General features: G+C 49.6%; 6 protein-coding genes across 6 annotated transcripts; all 6 read left to right on the forward strand.

The window, feature by feature from the left end:
* Positions 1-611: 611 nt before the first annotated feature.
* A1O9_02701 (ubiquitin-like 1-activating enzyme E1 A) lies at positions 612-1,982 on the forward strand (the record flags this gene model as incomplete). The annotated part of the gene is made up of 1 exon (XM_013408272.1): positions 612-1,982. The coding sequence occupies one exon, from the start codon at positions 612-614 to the stop codon at positions 1,980-1,982; it is 1,371 nt and encodes a 456-aa protein (XP_013263726.1).
* Positions 1,983-2,387: 405 nt separating this feature from the next.
* Positions 2,388-3,800, forward strand: A1O9_02702 (initiator tRNA phosphoribosyl transferase; the record flags this gene model as incomplete). The annotated part of the gene is made up of 1 exon (XM_013408273.1): positions 2,388-3,800. The coding sequence occupies one exon, from the start codon at positions 2,388-2,390 to the stop codon at positions 3,798-3,800; it is 1,413 nt and encodes a 470-aa protein (XP_013263727.1).
* A 315-nt stretch (positions 3,801-4,115) lies between these two features.
* Positions 4,116-5,051, forward strand: A1O9_02703 (alcohol dehydrogenase; the record flags this gene model as incomplete). Its single annotated transcript, XM_013408274.1, has 2 exons — positions 4,116-4,631; positions 4,716-5,051. The coding sequence occupies 2 exons, from the start codon at positions 4,116-4,118 to the stop codon at positions 5,049-5,051; spliced, it is 852 nt and encodes a 283-aa protein (XP_013263728.1).
* Positions 5,052-6,505: 1,454 nt separating this feature from the next.
* Positions 6,506-7,695, forward strand: A1O9_02704 (uncharacterized protein; the record flags this gene model as incomplete). The annotated part of the gene is made up of 2 exons (XM_013408275.1): positions 6,506-6,654; positions 6,843-7,695. The coding sequence occupies 2 exons, from the start codon at positions 6,506-6,508 to the stop codon at positions 7,693-7,695; spliced, it is 1,002 nt and encodes a 333-aa protein (XP_013263729.1).
* A 6,371-nt stretch (positions 7,696-14,066) lies between these two features.
* On the forward strand, positions 14,067-15,193 carry A1O9_02705 (uncharacterized protein; the record flags this gene model as incomplete). Its single annotated transcript, XM_013408276.1, has 5 exons — positions 14,067-14,125; positions 14,232-14,484; positions 14,533-14,663; position 14,814; positions 14,864-15,193. Coding segments are annotated over 5 exons (774 nt in total), but the record flags the coding sequence as incomplete, so codon positions are not given.
* Positions 15,194-16,171: 978 nt separating this feature from the next.
* Positions 16,172-17,538, forward strand: A1O9_02706 (uncharacterized protein; the record flags this gene model as incomplete). The annotated part of the gene is made up of 3 exons (XM_013408277.1): positions 16,172-16,322; positions 16,374-16,453; positions 16,501-17,538. 3 exons carry the CDS (start codon positions 16,172-16,174, stop codon positions 17,536-17,538), a joined length of 1,269 nt encoding a protein of 422 aa, XP_013263731.1.
* Between the last annotated feature and the right edge of the window lie 254 nt (positions 17,539-17,792).

Below are 17,792 nucleotides of genomic sequence, written 5' to 3' on the forward strand. Positions count from 1 at the left end.
CTTGACGGGAGTCAGGGACTCAAGGACCCAAGGGACGTCGGGATCACCCGGCCGAATCGCGGCGTGCCTGTACTAAGTGATAGGCGCTGTCTCGCCTGCCTATGCGGCGAGTCTGGGAAGAATTTTGACCGTGGCGTGCCTACGATAGGCTTAGGCAGCTGAATGGGGGGCTGCGTGCTGCGTGCTGCGTATCTCTCCTGTGAGTTAACAACCCAGACAGCTAGTCCTCAACGAGTTGCGGGGCTTAAGTGCATTCCTCGGCCTGCAGCCCATGCCTGCGGCCGCCCCCTCAATCCCTGCAGCTACTGGGCACGGCGCACCCCCTTCCAGGCACCACTGGCACTGTGATGCTTGACGAACAGCTTGGCTGACCATCAACGAAAACACCATCCACCCAAATCCGCGAATATCCCTGTTGCAGCCCGAATTAATGCTTTTGCGACCGTCAATATTATAAAGTCTGCGAATCGTCGAGAGTGCATGTCTGTCATTCATCACCACCATCGTCCGCCTCACACTCCGATCATTTCCTTCTCACAACAAGTTTTCATCTGAATGTTACAAGAAGTCCTCCGCCCCCAATCAACCTTTCCCTCACCTCAAAACACACCATGGCGGATGAACAGCTGCCAGACCGATCTGTTCCTCTAGTCTCCAACGAAGTCACTAACACGTCCGGCCTCAACGTTGATGCAGACGGTGTCGACGGTGTCGACGGTGCCGATGGCGTATCCTTCGTGCCTGCTCCTCCTCTCCTAGACATGAATGGCTTTACGCCCATGCCTGCGCTTGCATTCATGAACATGCCACTACATACCAATGGAGCTGACCCCTCGGTGTTCGGCATGGTACCTCAACAAGGCATGTCAAACGATGAAATCGCTCTCTACGACAGACAGATACGGATATTGGGCTTTCAGGTTCAAGAGAAGTTACGCTCAGCAAATGTTCTTCTGATTGGCCTCAAGGCATTGGGAGCTGAAATTGCCAAAAACTTGGTGCTTGCTGGAGTTGGAACATTGACCATACTTGATGGCGATGCTGTCACCGAAGAGGACTTGGGCAGTCATTTTTTTGTCACTCACGATCAGGTTGGAATGAATCGAGCAGCATCCGCGCTCCCCGAACTACAAAAACTCAATCCGCGAGTAGAGTTGTACACTGATCCAATTCCTGTGGTCGTCAAGGATCCCGTGTACTTCCAGAGCTTTGACATCACCATAGCTACAGATCAGCTCATGGACATCCTGATCAGCGTCAACATGTCCTGCCGAATGTTCAACCGAAAGTTCTATGCTGCAAACACCTACGGAATGTATGGTTTCGTTTTTGCAGATCTCATCCTCCATGACTATATTGTTGAGAAACCACGCAGCAACAAACCTGCCAAGGTTGGAGACATGGATTCTGTGACGAACTGTGTCACTGGAATCATGTCCAAGAAGGAGAATGAGACTACTATCGATATCATCACCCATCAAGAGACCTATTCTCCGCTCCAACTAGTCAATCTCTCCCCCCTCTCGGCCAAAATCAGGAATACTCGCAGGAGCCGTATGCGGGTAACTCCCCTGCTGTCGTGTCTGCGCGCCCTGTTCGATTTTCAGACACAAGCAAATGGACGATACCCTGGACATAACCAGGGTGACCTGGGGACATTCACTAAGCTGGTGAATGAGAAACATCTGGAACTGCAATTGCCTGTTGAAACTCTGCGAGCCGACTTCTTACGAAGTTTCTTGCAAAATCTTGGATCGGAGCTCAGTCCAGTTGCAGCGTTCCTTGGTGGGTTTCTGGCTCAAGATGTGATAAATGTTCTTGGACAGAAGGAACCGCCTCTGCAGAATTTACTGTTGTTTGATGGGGAGGAGTTCACAGCCTCGCCATTCAGCATCCATCCAATTAATGATGATGCCATGACAATGATGAACACTAATGGGCTACCAATCCTGCCTATGGACGCCTCAATCCCTGTCGCTTGAGATTTTGAGATCTTACAATTGACGAGGAGGAATGGAGAACAAAACACACGCCTGTATCAGAGACGAAATCAAAGACGAACATCAAAGAGGAGATGGATAAGTACAACCAATCACCGTCATCCTTGGCAAGTGGATGCAGCTTTTCACATCACCAGCCTAGAAAATGTGCCACCAACGACAAAAATGGATAACACGAACGAACCCTATGTACTAGTATAAGATACCAGTAGCTGGATATCTCGAAATGTTCCACGAGCTACAAATCACAGCGTACGCTCCATCTCTTTGTGGAGTTACATAACAAGTAATACCCTGCCATCCATCGTCATTCCTTCTCGGATACAACAGATGATTCACTCCGCGTAAATTCTTCTTCCACCCAAATCTTGCCCAGCTTCAAGAACCATGTCTTCTGAGCCCCCCACCGCATTGGCCGAATTGAGATTCCATAACATTGATCGCAATCCTTCTATATATGCGACTCTCAAATCCATCCGAAAAGCAGCTTTGTCTATACCAAATCGCCTACGATCGGTCCTTGCAGATGCTGCCTTCGCCAAAGGCATCTCCGAACAGTACAATCTCCCGCTTCTTGCAAATGAGCGCTGTGGAAGCTGGTATATCGACCCGTCTGACAAAGTTGGTAGTGCTTATTTCAAAAGCACAGACGGTCATCATGGTCAGTGGGACTTCTCTCTTCGACGACTCAACCTTCAACTTATCCCCATTCTGGGAAACAGTGGTGGCGCAGTGGTGGTTGACTCTACCCGCCGAGGGAAGAGTCTTCCAGATTCATTCAGCAAAACAGTTCCGATATGGGTCGCTGTGATCAATAGGGCGTTGTTTCCTGAATTGACACACGCCCACTGTCTTCAACATCCACCGGCACCGGATGACCTTGGCTTATCGGAAGTCTCTCAAATCGAAGGCAAGCTGGATGGCTTTGTTCGATCATTCACGCAACTAGGGCTGAATATTCCTATGCTGCGCACACAGCTGAAATATCCGATTCGCATCATTTGGGAGATCAACGGACGTTCCAGGATCGATTTCGAGGATGAGGAGTACGATTCGGAAGCAGAGTCAGTCACATCAGCACTAGAGGGCAACCAAGCCAATCGTCTTGTCTTATGCTCTGCATCTCAACGAGTACGAGGTGCTGAAGCATCCGAAGGCGGATACATCCAAGGTGCCGGTGATGACAGCGAGGGCTGGTCTCACGGGCTTACTGCACAGACATTCTGGAAGCATAGGGAGGAGTTGATGCAATCGCCCGAGGACGAACTCGAACCTCTGATTGAGACTCTACTCCAGCGAGACAAGCAAGAATCACGCAGCCACGTACCCGCCGTGAGGGCTTCAACAACAAGTCACCTATACATTGGAGCCGGCGTTTCTTGCAACACAGACGAATACAGTCTAATCGTGAACTGTCAAAATGATGGCCAACATCCAACAGTCGATCCCAGAGTACTTGACCTGAAATGTCGAGCTATGAAACTGGGAAGCAAAGATCTTCGAGACCAGTTGCCATTATCGAGCAAGGTGATTTCTGAACAACTACGAAAGGATGCCGACAGTCGAGTGTTAGTTACATGTTCCTCTGGCAAGGATTTGAGTGTTGGGGTCGCTGTGGCAGTGCTGTGTCTCCATTACGATGATCAAGGCAAGCTGCGGGAGCCTGGTGTCTCACCGACGATGGACAAGAGCCTGGTCAAACAACGGCTTGCATGGATCACTCATTCGAAACCTGATGCCAATCCCTCGCGAGCAACTCTGCAGGCGGTCAACTCGTTCTTGATGCATCGACCTGACTAACCAGTCATGCTATGTCGCTATCACACTAATACAATATACTATGTGCCGAGCGTTAACGTTGGCGAGGCTGGCGCCCGCCTGGGCGGCCGTCACACCGACTGCTGACTAAGGCCGCGCTGTCCGCTTAATCCATGTTAATTGTTCGTACCTGCATCCATTATTTACTCCATCCAGCATCATCATTCATTTTTCTCCAACCGCATCAACCGCAGGTGAGACTTGCTTCTGTCACGTTTGCTTCATGTCCACACATGTACAACCTTTCATTTCCGTCCTCCTGTCGTCTATATTTCCTCCCCCTTCGATAGTCCCAACATGCCCGACCTGACCCTAAAATCCACCCTCCCTCTCGGCGACACCTCGCTACAAATACCCCGCCTCGGATTCGGCGTGTACCTCTCTCCCGCCGACGTGTGCCAACAGTCGTGCCTCTCCGCCCTCGAGGCAGGATACCGGCATATCGACACTGCACAATTCTACGCCAACGAAGCACAAGTCGGCGAAGCAGTACAAGCATCTGGAATCCCCCGCAATGAAATCTTCATCACCACCAAAATCCTCTCCGCGGCCGGCAGCGTCGAGAAATCCTATCAAAAATGTGTCGAAAGCGTGAGGAAAATCGATCCACGCGAAGATGGCTACGTCGATCTGTTTCTCATACATAGCCCAAACGCCGGCAGTAAAGTGCGCAAGGAGCTGTGGCAAGCTCTAGAGCGGCTATACGAGGAGGGCAAGGCGAAGAGTATCGGTGTCAGTAACTTCGGCGTTGTGCATATCGAGGAGTTGAAGACTTATGCGAAGATCTGGCCGCCGCATGCTAATCAGATAGAGGTATCTACACCTTTTCCAACCCATCCATCCAGCGAACTCCTCTGCAGAGCAGAACCCTCACTAACCCTGCAACCCTCTATCTAGCTACACCCATGGTGCCAACAACGGCGCATCGTGCAATACAACACGCAACACTCGATCATCACGGAAGCTTACTCGCCGCTTGTGCGCAACTACAAAGCCAACGACCAGACCCTCAAATCGCTGGCCACGAAATACCACAAGTCAACCGCCCAGATCCTTATCCGCTACTCGCTGCAGAAGAACTGGGTTCCGCTGCCGAAGAGCGATAATCTGGAGTACATCACCTCGAACGCAGATGTGTTTGATTTTGTGATCAGCGAGGAGGATACGGCCGTTCTGGATGCGTTGGATGAGGGAGAGAGCGGTGCGATTGTGCAGGCTGTTGATAATGATTGATTGGAAATGGAAGGGGGTAGGTAGTTGGAGCAGGGAAGGGCCTGGCTGGTCAGTCTACGTATTAGGGTGGCTTGGGTTCAAGACATGCAAAGAAAGTGATAGATGAGAAGAAGATATGACAGCATTTTCCTATGGGCAGAGCTCTCCTCGGACACATTTCCCATGGTTGCATTCACGACACCAGATATGCGGGGATGGGTGACAATTACGACTTTGGCTCAACGATGAGAACAGAATGTGGCTGAAGAAACAGGGAGGATGTGATACTCAACTATGATGATCCCTCGCCGTGCCTCCAAGAGTTCCCATCCATATGAGGAAAGAGACCAGGTACCTCGTCTCTCCAGAACAAGTCATCGAATATTCCGCCGAGACTACGGAGGTACGTCATCTCAGAATGGTTATACCTCAATGCTTTGCCCCTTACAGCCGTCACAGATTGCCGCTAGATATCTAATATCTAGAGTGCTATCGCTAAAGCAGGTTTTGTGGCGTTTGCCTGAAAAGCCCATCCATCCTACAGGCCGGTATCGCTTGGTGGAGCTGGTTTACTTACGGGACTCTCTCATTCTATCTAACTACTCGGGTACGTGGCTGGTGAGCGTAGTGGTCGGCTTTGTATCTACCAACCTGTACCTAGTTAACACACGGCGTTCCATCATACGCGGCGCCAAACATGCAAACGATGCCGCAGAAAGCGACCATCTCCCATAGTAGAGCCAATGGTGGAAGACGCTCTTCAAAAAGGCGGGTCCAAGGTTTTCAGTGGATGCTGGACCTGTAGGGATCGTCGAGTGGAATGCGATGAATATCGTCCGAGTTGCAAAAGGTGCGAGGTTGCTGGTCTGAAATCCAAGGGATACAACATCAGGTTGGTTTGGAAGGGACTTTCACACAATGTGGCAAACTCAAGATCGTCTTCACTTGTACCCTCGCCTTCGCCCTCCCTGTCACTCTCGCGGCGAAGTTTCCACTTCATGAGAAGGGACCACGTTATTTCCAAAGATCCAGTCTCCCAGTGTCACGCCCAGCATCGAAGCCTTCTGCTCTGTCGAGGGCAGAGGTTTCCTCCATTCAGAGCCATCTCAAGGAAACACAGCTCAATGCTTCATCAACCCGCCAGTGACTCTTTTACGTCTTCTGTGCCCAAGCTAAATCGACGCCCAATCATGAAGACAGGAGAGCTGTTTTCGAATTGATCCGCACCGGAGACTCTGATATCAGCCCGCGGCGGTTCAGTCCCAAGTACCGTCCAGAGCAATCTTGCAGAGGACTCTCAGCACGATAATCCGGACATTCAAACCGATCAGACGAGCACAATCTCTTTTGGGACAGCAGACTGCCTGCAACAATTTGATTATTCGTTTACTGAACACCACTGGGAATCGGCAGACAGCCTCTGGACAGAAGACTTCTTGCCGCCAGCCTACGATCAGATTGTAGCTAAAGAAGCCATGGGAGGGATATCCCCAGGGTTTGAATCTGCTGCTTCGCCTTCGAGCTTCGACGACTCAGGGGGTTTTGCCGCGTTAGGCACATCCTTTACTGACACCAGTGATAAACGAAGCTGGCGAAGACCTGTCGCATGTTTCGACAAGTCCAGGTAATGGACAACTTTGTATCGGACTAAACTCGCCGTCAGCCTTTTCTCTTACGTTGACTTCAGGTCGTTTCTTGACTACCACTACGGACGTTGTACACGCCCCTGCTGAGCAGTCAAAATTGATCTTGCACTTTGTCACGTCTCTGTCCCGTGATATGTCGCCAATTTATCAGAGTGATAGACCTCAGCACTGGGCGTTTGTTACCCATCGTACTAGCTGGGTTGAATTCAAGAACTCGCGGCTTTGACGGAGAGATAGCTGTCTGCCACGGTATATGTTCGGCATCTGCATTCAATCCGTCAAGATTGAAAGAGAGGCAGGGACAGAATCGGCTTCATCAGCTCGGTATTGAGCATCAACAACTCGCGCTCTGTCACCTCTGCCGCAGTATAGCAGGGAAGGAGCAGGCGCGATGCACATCCAATTGGGTAGCTGTTCTGGCCTTACTGGTCCATGCCGGTGTCCAGGGTGAGATAGGTGAATGGCGAACTCACGTCAAAGCATTGCGTTCGTTGGCCCTGGCCAACATAGACATGGTTCAGCATGATGTGGTGGCCCAAGTAGTACTTGAATCGCGTCTCTGCATGTCTGTCCTAGGCGACCTACGCGACGATCATGTTCTAGAGAGCATGATGGACGCGATCCCTTCTGGACCAAGTTATATGGAGACAGCACATGGCATTAGTCGATCCCTGCTCAGGACCATCTACAAGATCATCTTGCTGGCGTCGTTGACACGATCCGGGGAAATTTTTGGAAGCGAGGGCGATCAACTGCATCTAGAGCTACTACTTCATGCTCCTGGGAACATCTCCACCGCAGGCTTGGATGCAACTTCTGCCAGGCTGCTTGTGCATTACTCAAGCATCTATTACGATGCTACGCTGATTCACTTTGAACGTCTCATCCGCCGCAGAAGCCCTACAGCGCTCCAGCGATTTGTGGAAAGAGTCGTTGACCATTTAGAGTTGATCGAAAAGGAGAGTGGGGAGCCCAAGGGATGTATCTGGGTATGGTTGTGTTTGGTCACCTCGGTCTAGTGCACCGAGCCATTGCTGAGGCGGCGGATGCTTTTATGGTGTGAAGGGAAGCGGCGGCATGGGTTCGGCAATACGGGATATTGCTTGTAACACCGGGGAAGAGGTCTGGAGGCTTAGAGATTTACGCCCCGACCACTCTGGCGACGTATACTGGCAATATGTGGTATGTAGTGGTACATATGACATTCTACCTCTGTAAGTCGAGCATCGAACTCTGATGGCAGCACAGCAAAGCACAGAGTGAATAGGACGCAGCCGGCCTTGTGCTGAATAGCATGCAAACGGTAATAAGGGCTGTCGAGGCTGCCTACTGTTCATCTCGTTCAGTTTGTCCTAATCGGGCTGTGCTGGAAGTGAACTGGTTCTGGACAAACACGGATATTCCGCACATCTCACATCCGCTCCTCGAGCCCTGCATTGATTATTGAGGCACACTAGTCTTGTAGCTCCCCAAATCCAAATCTCTGTTATGTATTCATGATCTCCACAGTGGCCAATGCGGCCAGGCCTTATTTCCCGGAATAATGGGTCGATGATGTGGATGGGCCGCCCTTGGATACACAGTCCTCCTCCCTGTGCTCCGGGGCACAATGACCGCTTCAATGGCACCAGCCTAGAACAGCATTCACCAGAGCTTTTGCGACATGCTACTGGTTGATCCCTTTTAACTTCCCCTGTGACAGCCTGGGGGCGGCAATGTAAAGGTCCAAAGGACCACCGCTCGTTGTGCTTAACCAGATAACGGAAGATTGGCCCTCAATTCGTGTTCAACTTAATCAGCTTTAAGCCACTACTCAGGGGAAGTTCTCTGTTATACCTGGGGGAAATCGAACCGGTCCCGATTGGGATGTAGACAACGAGAGGCAACCTGCTTACCCTTATCCTTCGCTTATCAACTCCACATGCATTGCGGCTACTTAGAAACGTGGAGACTCTAAAGTCATCGGCAAGTCCCAGTGTCATCCACTGGCTTTCTAGAGCTTGAGAGAACCATTGGTCGACGGATTTACCATGGTTGAACATGACACTGATTGCCCTAAGACAGTTGCTTGTCGTTCCTCTGCCGACATTGCTAACCAGCTTCTGCCATAAGCGGCCGCAATGAAGGAGGTAAAACCATAATTGGCTCCTTCCCCTTCGTCGAGACTGGTGTTGTGATTAGCGATGCCAAGCGATTGTAAAGACAGGGGTCTACTATATCGCTTCGACGCATCCGAACTAGCTCCGAGAGCCATTCGAACACTATCCGAAGCGGACCTGACAGCGCCCAGGCGCTAGTCTAGTACGTACTTAGGATACTATAGAGTCTGACGAGTCCCTCGGATCGTCTTAGGAATGACCATATCCCCTTCCCATCACATGTGTCACGGAACACGGAAACTGGCCCACTGAATGACTGGGCTAGACCAGAGTAGCTGTTTTCCCACCAGAAGGATTTCTTGAAATAACCAGATATTTTGTGTATAACGAGTATCGGGTGGAATTCATGTAGACGCTCTTTGCTGGTGATAGCGGTGGATTGAAGCTTATGGTGCGATATACTGGGCTAGGCAGGATAACGGCCATATTACTTGCAGCTTAATTTGGTCCGCCTCCACCCGAAGTCTAGTGTCCTTGTTGCGAATATTACCAAATATCTCGCCCAATGCCTTGTGTTCTCCATGAAGTGCTGTAACAGGCGCATTATGAAGTACTGTTGGCGCCAAAGTGACTATCGACGGAACAGGCAGACAACCTCGTAATAACGATCAATGAGTCAGTGCCACAGCCTCTGGAATACTATGGAATCATGGAAAACAGGCTCCAGGAGGTCATCTTGCCTAGTAATTGTCTATATAAACCAGAACGGTGACCATACAATAGAAGAAGACAGAAATCTCAACAACGCTGACTTGCCTGTATCGATCGGCCCGTACAGTTGTACAGTCCAAATCCTCTAACAAGTACAGTCTAGCGACAATATCGTGACTATAGAAAGACAAGTTGTTAAATGGAAAGAGTGCACGCTCCTCTAGTAGGCCTTGACAATGGGTTGGGTTGGGACGAATGATGGCCTTAGTCAACCCAGCCCAGTGGGTTCCGGGTTCCTTAAAGTCAGAAACCCAATCCAATCCTGAAAATATAGGGTTGGGCTGTGTTCGAGTTGGGTTAGAATCTTGGTAAAGTTCGGGTTACCCACCGGGTTCTATCAAAATTTTAACCCAATGCTAATGGGTTAGGGCTATTGAAATGATGAACCCAGCCTAGCCTAGAATGGAGCCCAACCCAGACCCATCGGGTTAACCCATGTCAAGACCTACCAGAAGATACCAATCGGACCAGCACAACATCGCATGCTATATCTATCTCAGTGGGATTGCACATTGTCACAGCATGTCGGACGAGGTGAACCTAAACTTGGTGGAAACTTTCTAGCGTCACGCCTCGATGATGATTCGAAGTACCTTCCCCCTGTGAGACAAGGCACAAGGGCAACACCAGGAACATATTTCTGTCCCTTTGCATCGCTTCCATTTCTTGACCGGGCCGAAAAGTATCAGTCGGACTACTATTACGAGGAGATTGTGATTATCTGCCGGCGTGTTCCGTCGTATTGGGCATACTCAAGTATTCCCTAGGGAAACAGCTACGAGATTCGAGCAAATATGCCGTCCAACGCTCAACCTGTCCTGATTATCCCAGCATTTGACAATTTACAGTCTTATTAACATTACCATTGAACATCACAGTATGTCATATTTTATCGTTCTTTTTGGTTGTGGATCTCCACATCCTTTTCTAGATGTCTCTCATAGAACAGCTTAGGATTTAACTATTGTTAAGAGCTGGCCTTGATGGACAATACTAGGCCGTCATTCTGTGGCCCATCAGAGGCTTTCTGAAGTTTCAGTTTATCTCCTGCTGAAAAACCCCTAATCCAGTTCCTGAAAATCTTGTTAGAGCCGTCTGGGGTTGCAACCTTCAAGAGTATCACCCCAGGACCGGCAAGTGTCTGAAAGATTCTCCACTTATGAATTGAGAATTCCTCATTGTTCTCGGGCCAAAGACTTCTATGTAAGCACTACGAGTGATCAAGATAGTGTGGTACTTCTGTCATTAAGGTATGCGGTGATGGTTTGCGGATTCATTCCCGTGGCATCTTTGAGTTCGCTTACACTTCGACAGATAACGCGATCATGTAGAAAGTCTTTCCACGACCAGTTCTCGACAGGCATACTCTTCGCCACATGCAACGCGAATGCTGCCAATACTCAGCATAAGGATGTAATGTCGAAAGGACCAACGCCAGTGATTTGGCTCCGCATATTGGACCCGACTTCCAAACCACGTTTCATGAGCAAGATGCAAAGAATGGCCGTGGTGGATTCAGAGGGACTTGAACCAGGTTGAAGTGGGCTTCTTTGCTGCGGATATTGGCCTGGAATATTTAAATTGAGAGTCCAAGGGACTCTACTCAAAGCTCCGATCGAAAACTAGGGCGCCATATACCGGAAGCTAGAGGCCCACCAACTCTGAATCGTAAGACAATCAGGCCATAGCGAGCGTAGAGGATTGGGACTTTTGCCTTCTTAGTCTACCACGCCCAATTGTCTGCTATCCTAAGTAGTGGGATAAAACAACAGCAAAGTGTGATTTATCGTCCAGTAAAAATTTATATGTATGACCTATATAATGATCAACTCCATTGTGCTGTCAAGGTGTGGTTAACCCAGTATATAGGACGTACACCTCATGCTAGCGTCATATCTCCGATACAATTCTAAATGGCGAATAACTTTCCTCAAGAACACCCCTTGCTACCAAACCTTGGTCAAACCTTTCTCACCAAGGTCGCCAGCGATGCAAGCGTTGGAGGATTTGGACTGTGCAATTGTACGGGCCAATCGATACCAGGCAAGTCAGCGTAGATGAGATTTCTGTCTTCTTCTACTCTATGGTCACCGTTCTAGTTTATATAGAAAATTACTAGGCAAATGACCTCCTGGAGCCTATTTTCCATGATTCTAAAGCATTCCAGAGGCTGTAGCAGTTGCGGATTGCTCGTCGTCATGAGGTTGCCTGCGCTAGTCACTTTGGCGCCAACAGCAAGACTGAACGACTTCTTGATGAACACTCCCGACCCAGAACGCGACTTGGCCCTGCAGCCAGTGGCTCAGGACAACGCCCTTTCCTTTCTTCAGTGGCACACCCTCCAGAGTTGCCAAGTGCCGAGTCCTTGGGTAAAAAAGACTCGAGTGTTTTACTACATATAGTCTATTAATTTCGCCTATAGTCTATATAGATTAAGGGGGCTCCTAAGCCATGTTTTCTCTAGATAGCACCTTTTAATACTGTATTAGTAAATGAACTAGGGACGTCTTGAAGAGCAGCTTAGTAAGGCGTAAATTGGAGAATAATTCATTAGAGAAGTGTACTGTAAGTAGCTAGGACTCGGAGTCGGATCAGGACTGAGATTCGAGTCCTACTATTACGCCAAAAGACTCGGACTTGGGGCTCGATGACTCTGGAGTTGGCAGCAATGCTGCTTGACTGTCTACTATAGAAACGCATGCAGGGCTCGAAACACCGATTATAGAAGCCTTGGAAACCTTCACGATGCTCCCACTCTAGGCCGCTCACGAAATTAAGTATGGACTATTTACCAACAAGGGTGATCTCTTATTCCATGCCAATCCACCTACTATAGTACCAAAGGGCCTGACACTACTGAACATGCTGTTGTTAAGCTGCATGAAACTAGTGTGTCCTCACATTAGAAGCTCTTTAACATTGACACCATCACATCTCGCTGTGTGAACTTACTCACCTTACACCTGTGGTGTGTGCCACCTGATGGAGGAAGTGACTTAACTCCTTTTGGACATGCGCTCCGTGCTGTATGAAATCTATGGACTCTGTTCTAGTTTATACAGATATTTCCTAGGCACTTGATCTCCAGGAGCCCCTTTTCCATGATTTCAAAGCATTCCAAATGCTGATATAGTGGCGTTTTCATGGTTCAAGACAGGCGGTATTCTAGTCCGACCCTTGTAGTTTAGTATCCATATTTACTAGTGCGGTCACGTGCTAGTAGTTCTGGTACGCGCTAGTTTAACCTCGGCGCCAACACCACCATTCACCTAGAACGCGCCCAGGCGCCTGCTCTGGCGCAGATTGATGAATGGCAAAACTGCTGCCCGGGCAGAATAACGGATGCCATTGCGTCATTAGCCCCATGCACCTACAAATGCGTTGTTGCCATCTTATGCACCAGCTTCTTCTTATGCAGGTTTGTCTCTTCTACAAACAAGGGGGAAACAAGAAATTCCCCCATGGCTTCTAATGCGCCGCTGTATGAAACAGTGCTGAGGGAGATACGTGCACCTCTCGAGAAAGCCTTGAATGACGCGCTGCGTTCTTTCCAACAGAATGGCAGGACGTCTCTCCTGCGTCTTGAGGCGTGTTTCGACAATGGTACTCCGCACGGTGGACAAAGAATTACACTGGTGTGTCTCGGGCACGCTCCTTTTCTCTGGTGAACAGGCTAATCATATGCCCTAGGCTACAATCGAGCTACCTTCCTTCCAAAGAGACTCTGGAAGCACGAAGACCGCAACAGATGATGAGGCCCGACATTCTAATCCCAATAGCCAGATCATCCAGCCTCGGCCTATCTTTTCCAATCATGGGCGCCTAGACCGCGGCCGTCATCATCGACAAACCCGAAAAGCTGTGGGAGATTTGAGGTTGGCCAAGTCCGTGCTTTCTCATCCTCGGGCTGCATCACCCGAAAGGGGTTCGTCACGGCGCCTGACAAGCAATTTTCGCCAATTCTCGAAGCGAACTGTTCCAAAAATCACTCAGCAGCAGGAGCTAGCTCCCTTCGAACGGCTTGTCGTCGGCATCTGGAAGCAGATACACGGTTCAGTTGACTTTAGCCTATCAGAGTTGGTGAGATATTTCCTTCAGCTAGCACATTGCCGTCACTACGTATGTCTCGTAGTGCAATTAACACCACGAGGGTCTGACTACTTTTCTCAACGAGGTTGACGCACCGTCATCTTATCCTATCTTCAATCCTCGCAAAAGGACCCCAAACTAACACGGGCGCTCTTGAGGTTGATCTATGGAACGAAGTGTCTCAAATCAGACCGACGTCGTCCGCAGGAGTGGCAGACTGCAGCCATGGAGCTGCCCTCCCGTTGGCTATCCGCGGAAATATTGCTTTCGAGACTGTCAACTATTGTTGCCGCCAGATCACACAAGTCAGTCGCTGCTGCAGGTCGCTTGAAGTCATTGTCCAAGCTCGATGGATACAATGCTACGACGAGCAAATACAAAAGCTCGTGACAGAAAATCCCGACCTATCAATTCCCAAGGCCCGTAAAATTGCGCTGGCAGACGCGAGTAAGGATTTTGGGTGGAGTGAGAAGGAGCTCCGGAATAGAATGTTAGAACACAGCGGTCTAGAGCCGATACTATGGTCTCACTCTAGATTCTTACTGCGCTTGCTCCATCCTCCACTTCTTTCCAATACTGACCAGAGCGTTTTGCAGAGCAATTTGGCGCGGTTACGACACCATCCGAGAAGCGGGGGGGTGGGTGGCTCTGGCTTTTGCTGGCATGGGCCTCTATCGTTTCTGTAAGTACCGCCTGGGGTTCTGCACAAAGAACATGACGGCACTGAGGAGACTCCGCTCGCGCTTCGAAGTCGCTGCCGATACAATCCACCCTTCATGGCGCCAACTGCTATCCGTAGTTGGAGAGCAGAGTACTTGCGTCTATTCTGGACATCCTTGCGACTGGGTTGTCAGTAGAGATAACCCGCCTATCCCATTAGCCGATACTTACACCCAGTGGATACCGGATTTCCGATTCCAGCACCTGGAAGAGAGCATAGTTGATGAGCATGTCTGGGGCGCGACGGATCCGCGGACGGAAACTCAAAAAGATCAATATAGGCTACCAGGACAGTTTCCTTGCCAAAAGTGCGGGTCGATACAGACCAACGATCTTAGTACGAATGAGTGCCACTGCTTTCCTAATATTTTTGGGAGCGGACCACGCAAACCATGTCCAGTCCAAGTTTTCCAAACGGAAAACGGAAGGAACAATGGCCTACTTGCTTGCTGTGTAAGGGTGTCCCTTATCAAAGACCTCAAAGCCCCGACTAACAGTGACATCTTAGCCATTTGATCGGGGTGTAGCGATTGCCGAATTCGTCGGTACAGTTACAAAGAACATAAGTGACCTCGATGTGATGCAAACAGCTGGTCCAGGTGGTGAGTATCAGATCTGGCAGGGTCGCCAAGGGAACTACACTCGCTTCGTAAATCACTCCTGTCAGCCAAATTCCCAGTACGAACGTTTCTTCTGGCTTGGGTCCTTGCGGATCGTGTTGGTGTCCAAAGGTATCTCCGCTGGGGAGGAGATTACAGTTGACTACTCCAACGAGTATTGGAAATACCTGGAAAAGGTCTGTCTGTGTGGTGAAAGTTGTTGTCGATTCAGGAGGAGCACAGCGATTTGACTTCAAGGAGATCTCAGTTTGATAGGACGAAGTTAAGAAAGCTCAAGAATGACAAGGGCAGTCTGCAGCCCTGATCTTAGGGTTCACGAATTTGTTCTATGTGAGAAGACACTTCGACCTCCAACTGTTAGAGGACGGCAGGCAAGTTATTTTTTAGGATAACTTAGCCCACTGCGGACGGCTTTTCTTTTTGATTTATATCCCAGAGTGCAAGCGTCTATGGCAGCAGCTGGGAAATCCCAATCTGTAAGGACTAGACTAGGTCCTGAGTAGAACGACTTGTCGCCGTTACTCATACGTCACCGGCGTTATTGATGCACCAACACAACTGCTGCACGCCGCTGGAAGGTGCACAGGCGGATCAGTAAATCCGTAAAGGCAAGATCAGGGTAGCTTTCGGAACCAGTATGTTTGAACTGAGATTTCCTGGAGGTCGCACTCAAAGCTCATGCCCCGCCCCGAAGGCGCGTAGCCTGGGGTTGTGCCAAGCAATCGAGACAAGTCTCAGAAGAAGAGGTAACAAGGTCTTTCATCAGTTGCTGCGGATTGTGCAAGGCTTATTGCCTAGCATTGCGCCTCCTTAATACAACTCTGCTCATGAAAATGCTATCCCCTACGGGTACGGCGTCGGACTCATCAGCGTAAGTTCGCACAGGTGGTCTCAATCGATTCTCGCGACCTTAACACCAGCTGTGGAGGTGATGTAATGCGGCTAGGCAGCTGACCCTGGAACCAATCTACAGAGGGCACATGAGGCCGTTCTCATATGGGATTCCCCATGCAATTGCAGCGCCTTTCCGTTAACTGTGTGGCGCTACTAGACCTTCGAAGGGCTCTGTTGCTACTTAAGGAAGCGCTATGGGTGTTTTGTTGATTCTTGAACCAAATCCATTGATCCCTAATCCCCAGGCACAAGTGCGTTTTGTTCAGTCTCCCCTAACTTCTAGATTGCTTAGCCCTAACAGCATGGCGCTGTTTTTCGACTTTCCTGCCTCAGGCTCAAAGAGCTGCGTGCCTACCTTTCTTACCGATGATGAAATCCTGGGTAATGTATATCTCATCCCGCAGGTATGCCTTGAGACGCTGTTCGAAGCAGTCGTTGAGATACGATTGACTGGTGGGCTATGACATGGATCATGATATGCTTTGACTAAAGACTTGGTCTTAGGTCATGTCGAAACCTCCTTGCTGTGGTTGGACAACGCTGCCCCTAACACTGATACAAGAAGCCTAGCATATCGCCAAACGGTACTTCATCTAGATCGTGATTCCCTCCCCAGCTGATACCCGTACAGATTCTAGACGTCGCTCAAAGATACCCAGTGCAAGGAAGATTTTGCGCAGCTTCGCCTGGCTCGATCGATCTATGCCACTTCAACATACGGCTTGCGGCCGCAGCAGTTCCTGGCAACAACAATGCGGACAGATGCATCAACTTTGACCAACTGCCATCCTCACTTGACGAGAAGTCCTCAGCAGCGTTTGATTTTAAGAGCTCGGCACCGAGAACTGTGGCGTCCGTATCCTATTTATTGCACGCGAAGCTCTGGCGTGACGATGTTTTGCTTGTCTCGCACTCACAGAACATTTATATCCTCAATTGCAGCGACGCTGCTCCGCCTTTGTGCCTTGGAGACTTCGGTCAGGAGTATAATAACCGCCACGAGATCGTATTGCGGAAGAATCCTCTTCAGAAAATTGGGAAGATATCGATCCAAGCGAATCAGCCCGATGCTTTGGTGTTCACTGGATATAATACCTCCGCAATAACGAAAGTCTTGCTCCATGTTAAATTACAAACAACGCACGGCCCACGTGAAGGCCCTCAATCAAATGATTTCGAAGCCACGGTCAAGTGGAGATTGCAATCGTCGACCTTTGTCTGCATGCATATGCAAGACGCCGTACCTACCACGCGGCAACTTGTACTGTCTCCTTCAATGGGGTGCATAACTAAAACTATTTCGAGTCATGATTTGAAGATGAAGTGGTCAGATTGGACACGGACGGAAGCGGACGATCCAGACTCCACGGAATGGACAGCAACTTACCCAGTGTGGCTTTCAATAAAGAGTTCGCCAGGACTGCCACCTACATTCTTGCTTCCTTATCTCTCCAGGAGGTACAGCATCGCGATGATAGTCAGCGTACCCGGTCGGTGGCATTCAAAGGCAACCATAAAGTTGCCGGTACAAGTCGCCTACAGAAGCAAAGTCAGGCCGCCACAATGCATCCTCGAATCGAGTCATTTGTGTGCGATTGAGGATCATACTGGCAGGGAGCCGGTATCGTCCAACACCGACGACCATGTATTGCCTCCCTATTTTGCATGATGCGCAAACAGGACATGTGCGGGCCGATTCTCCTTGTCCTTTTCATGCCATCCGCTTGGAGTTGCAATGGTATCATGTCCGGCCCGATATTTGAAGGTCGTCGGAAGCTTCTTCCAATTTATGGACAAGTGGGAATAGAAAAATGCCAATACGAATCCAGTAATAGAAGTTCGAGTGGGGCTAGGAATCGCTTCTTGTGACGTGATGGTGTTGCGGAACTGGCAATGAGGCTTCAATCTTGAGTCCAGGATTGA

This window comes from Exophiala aquamarina (genome assembly GCF_000709125.1).
Source record: "Exophiala aquamarina CBS 119918 chromosome Unknown aczIA-supercont1.2, whole genome shotgun sequence".
NCBI classification, from domain to species: domain Eukaryota; kingdom Fungi; phylum Ascomycota; class Eurotiomycetes; order Chaetothyriales; family Herpotrichiellaceae; genus Exophiala; species Exophiala aquamarina.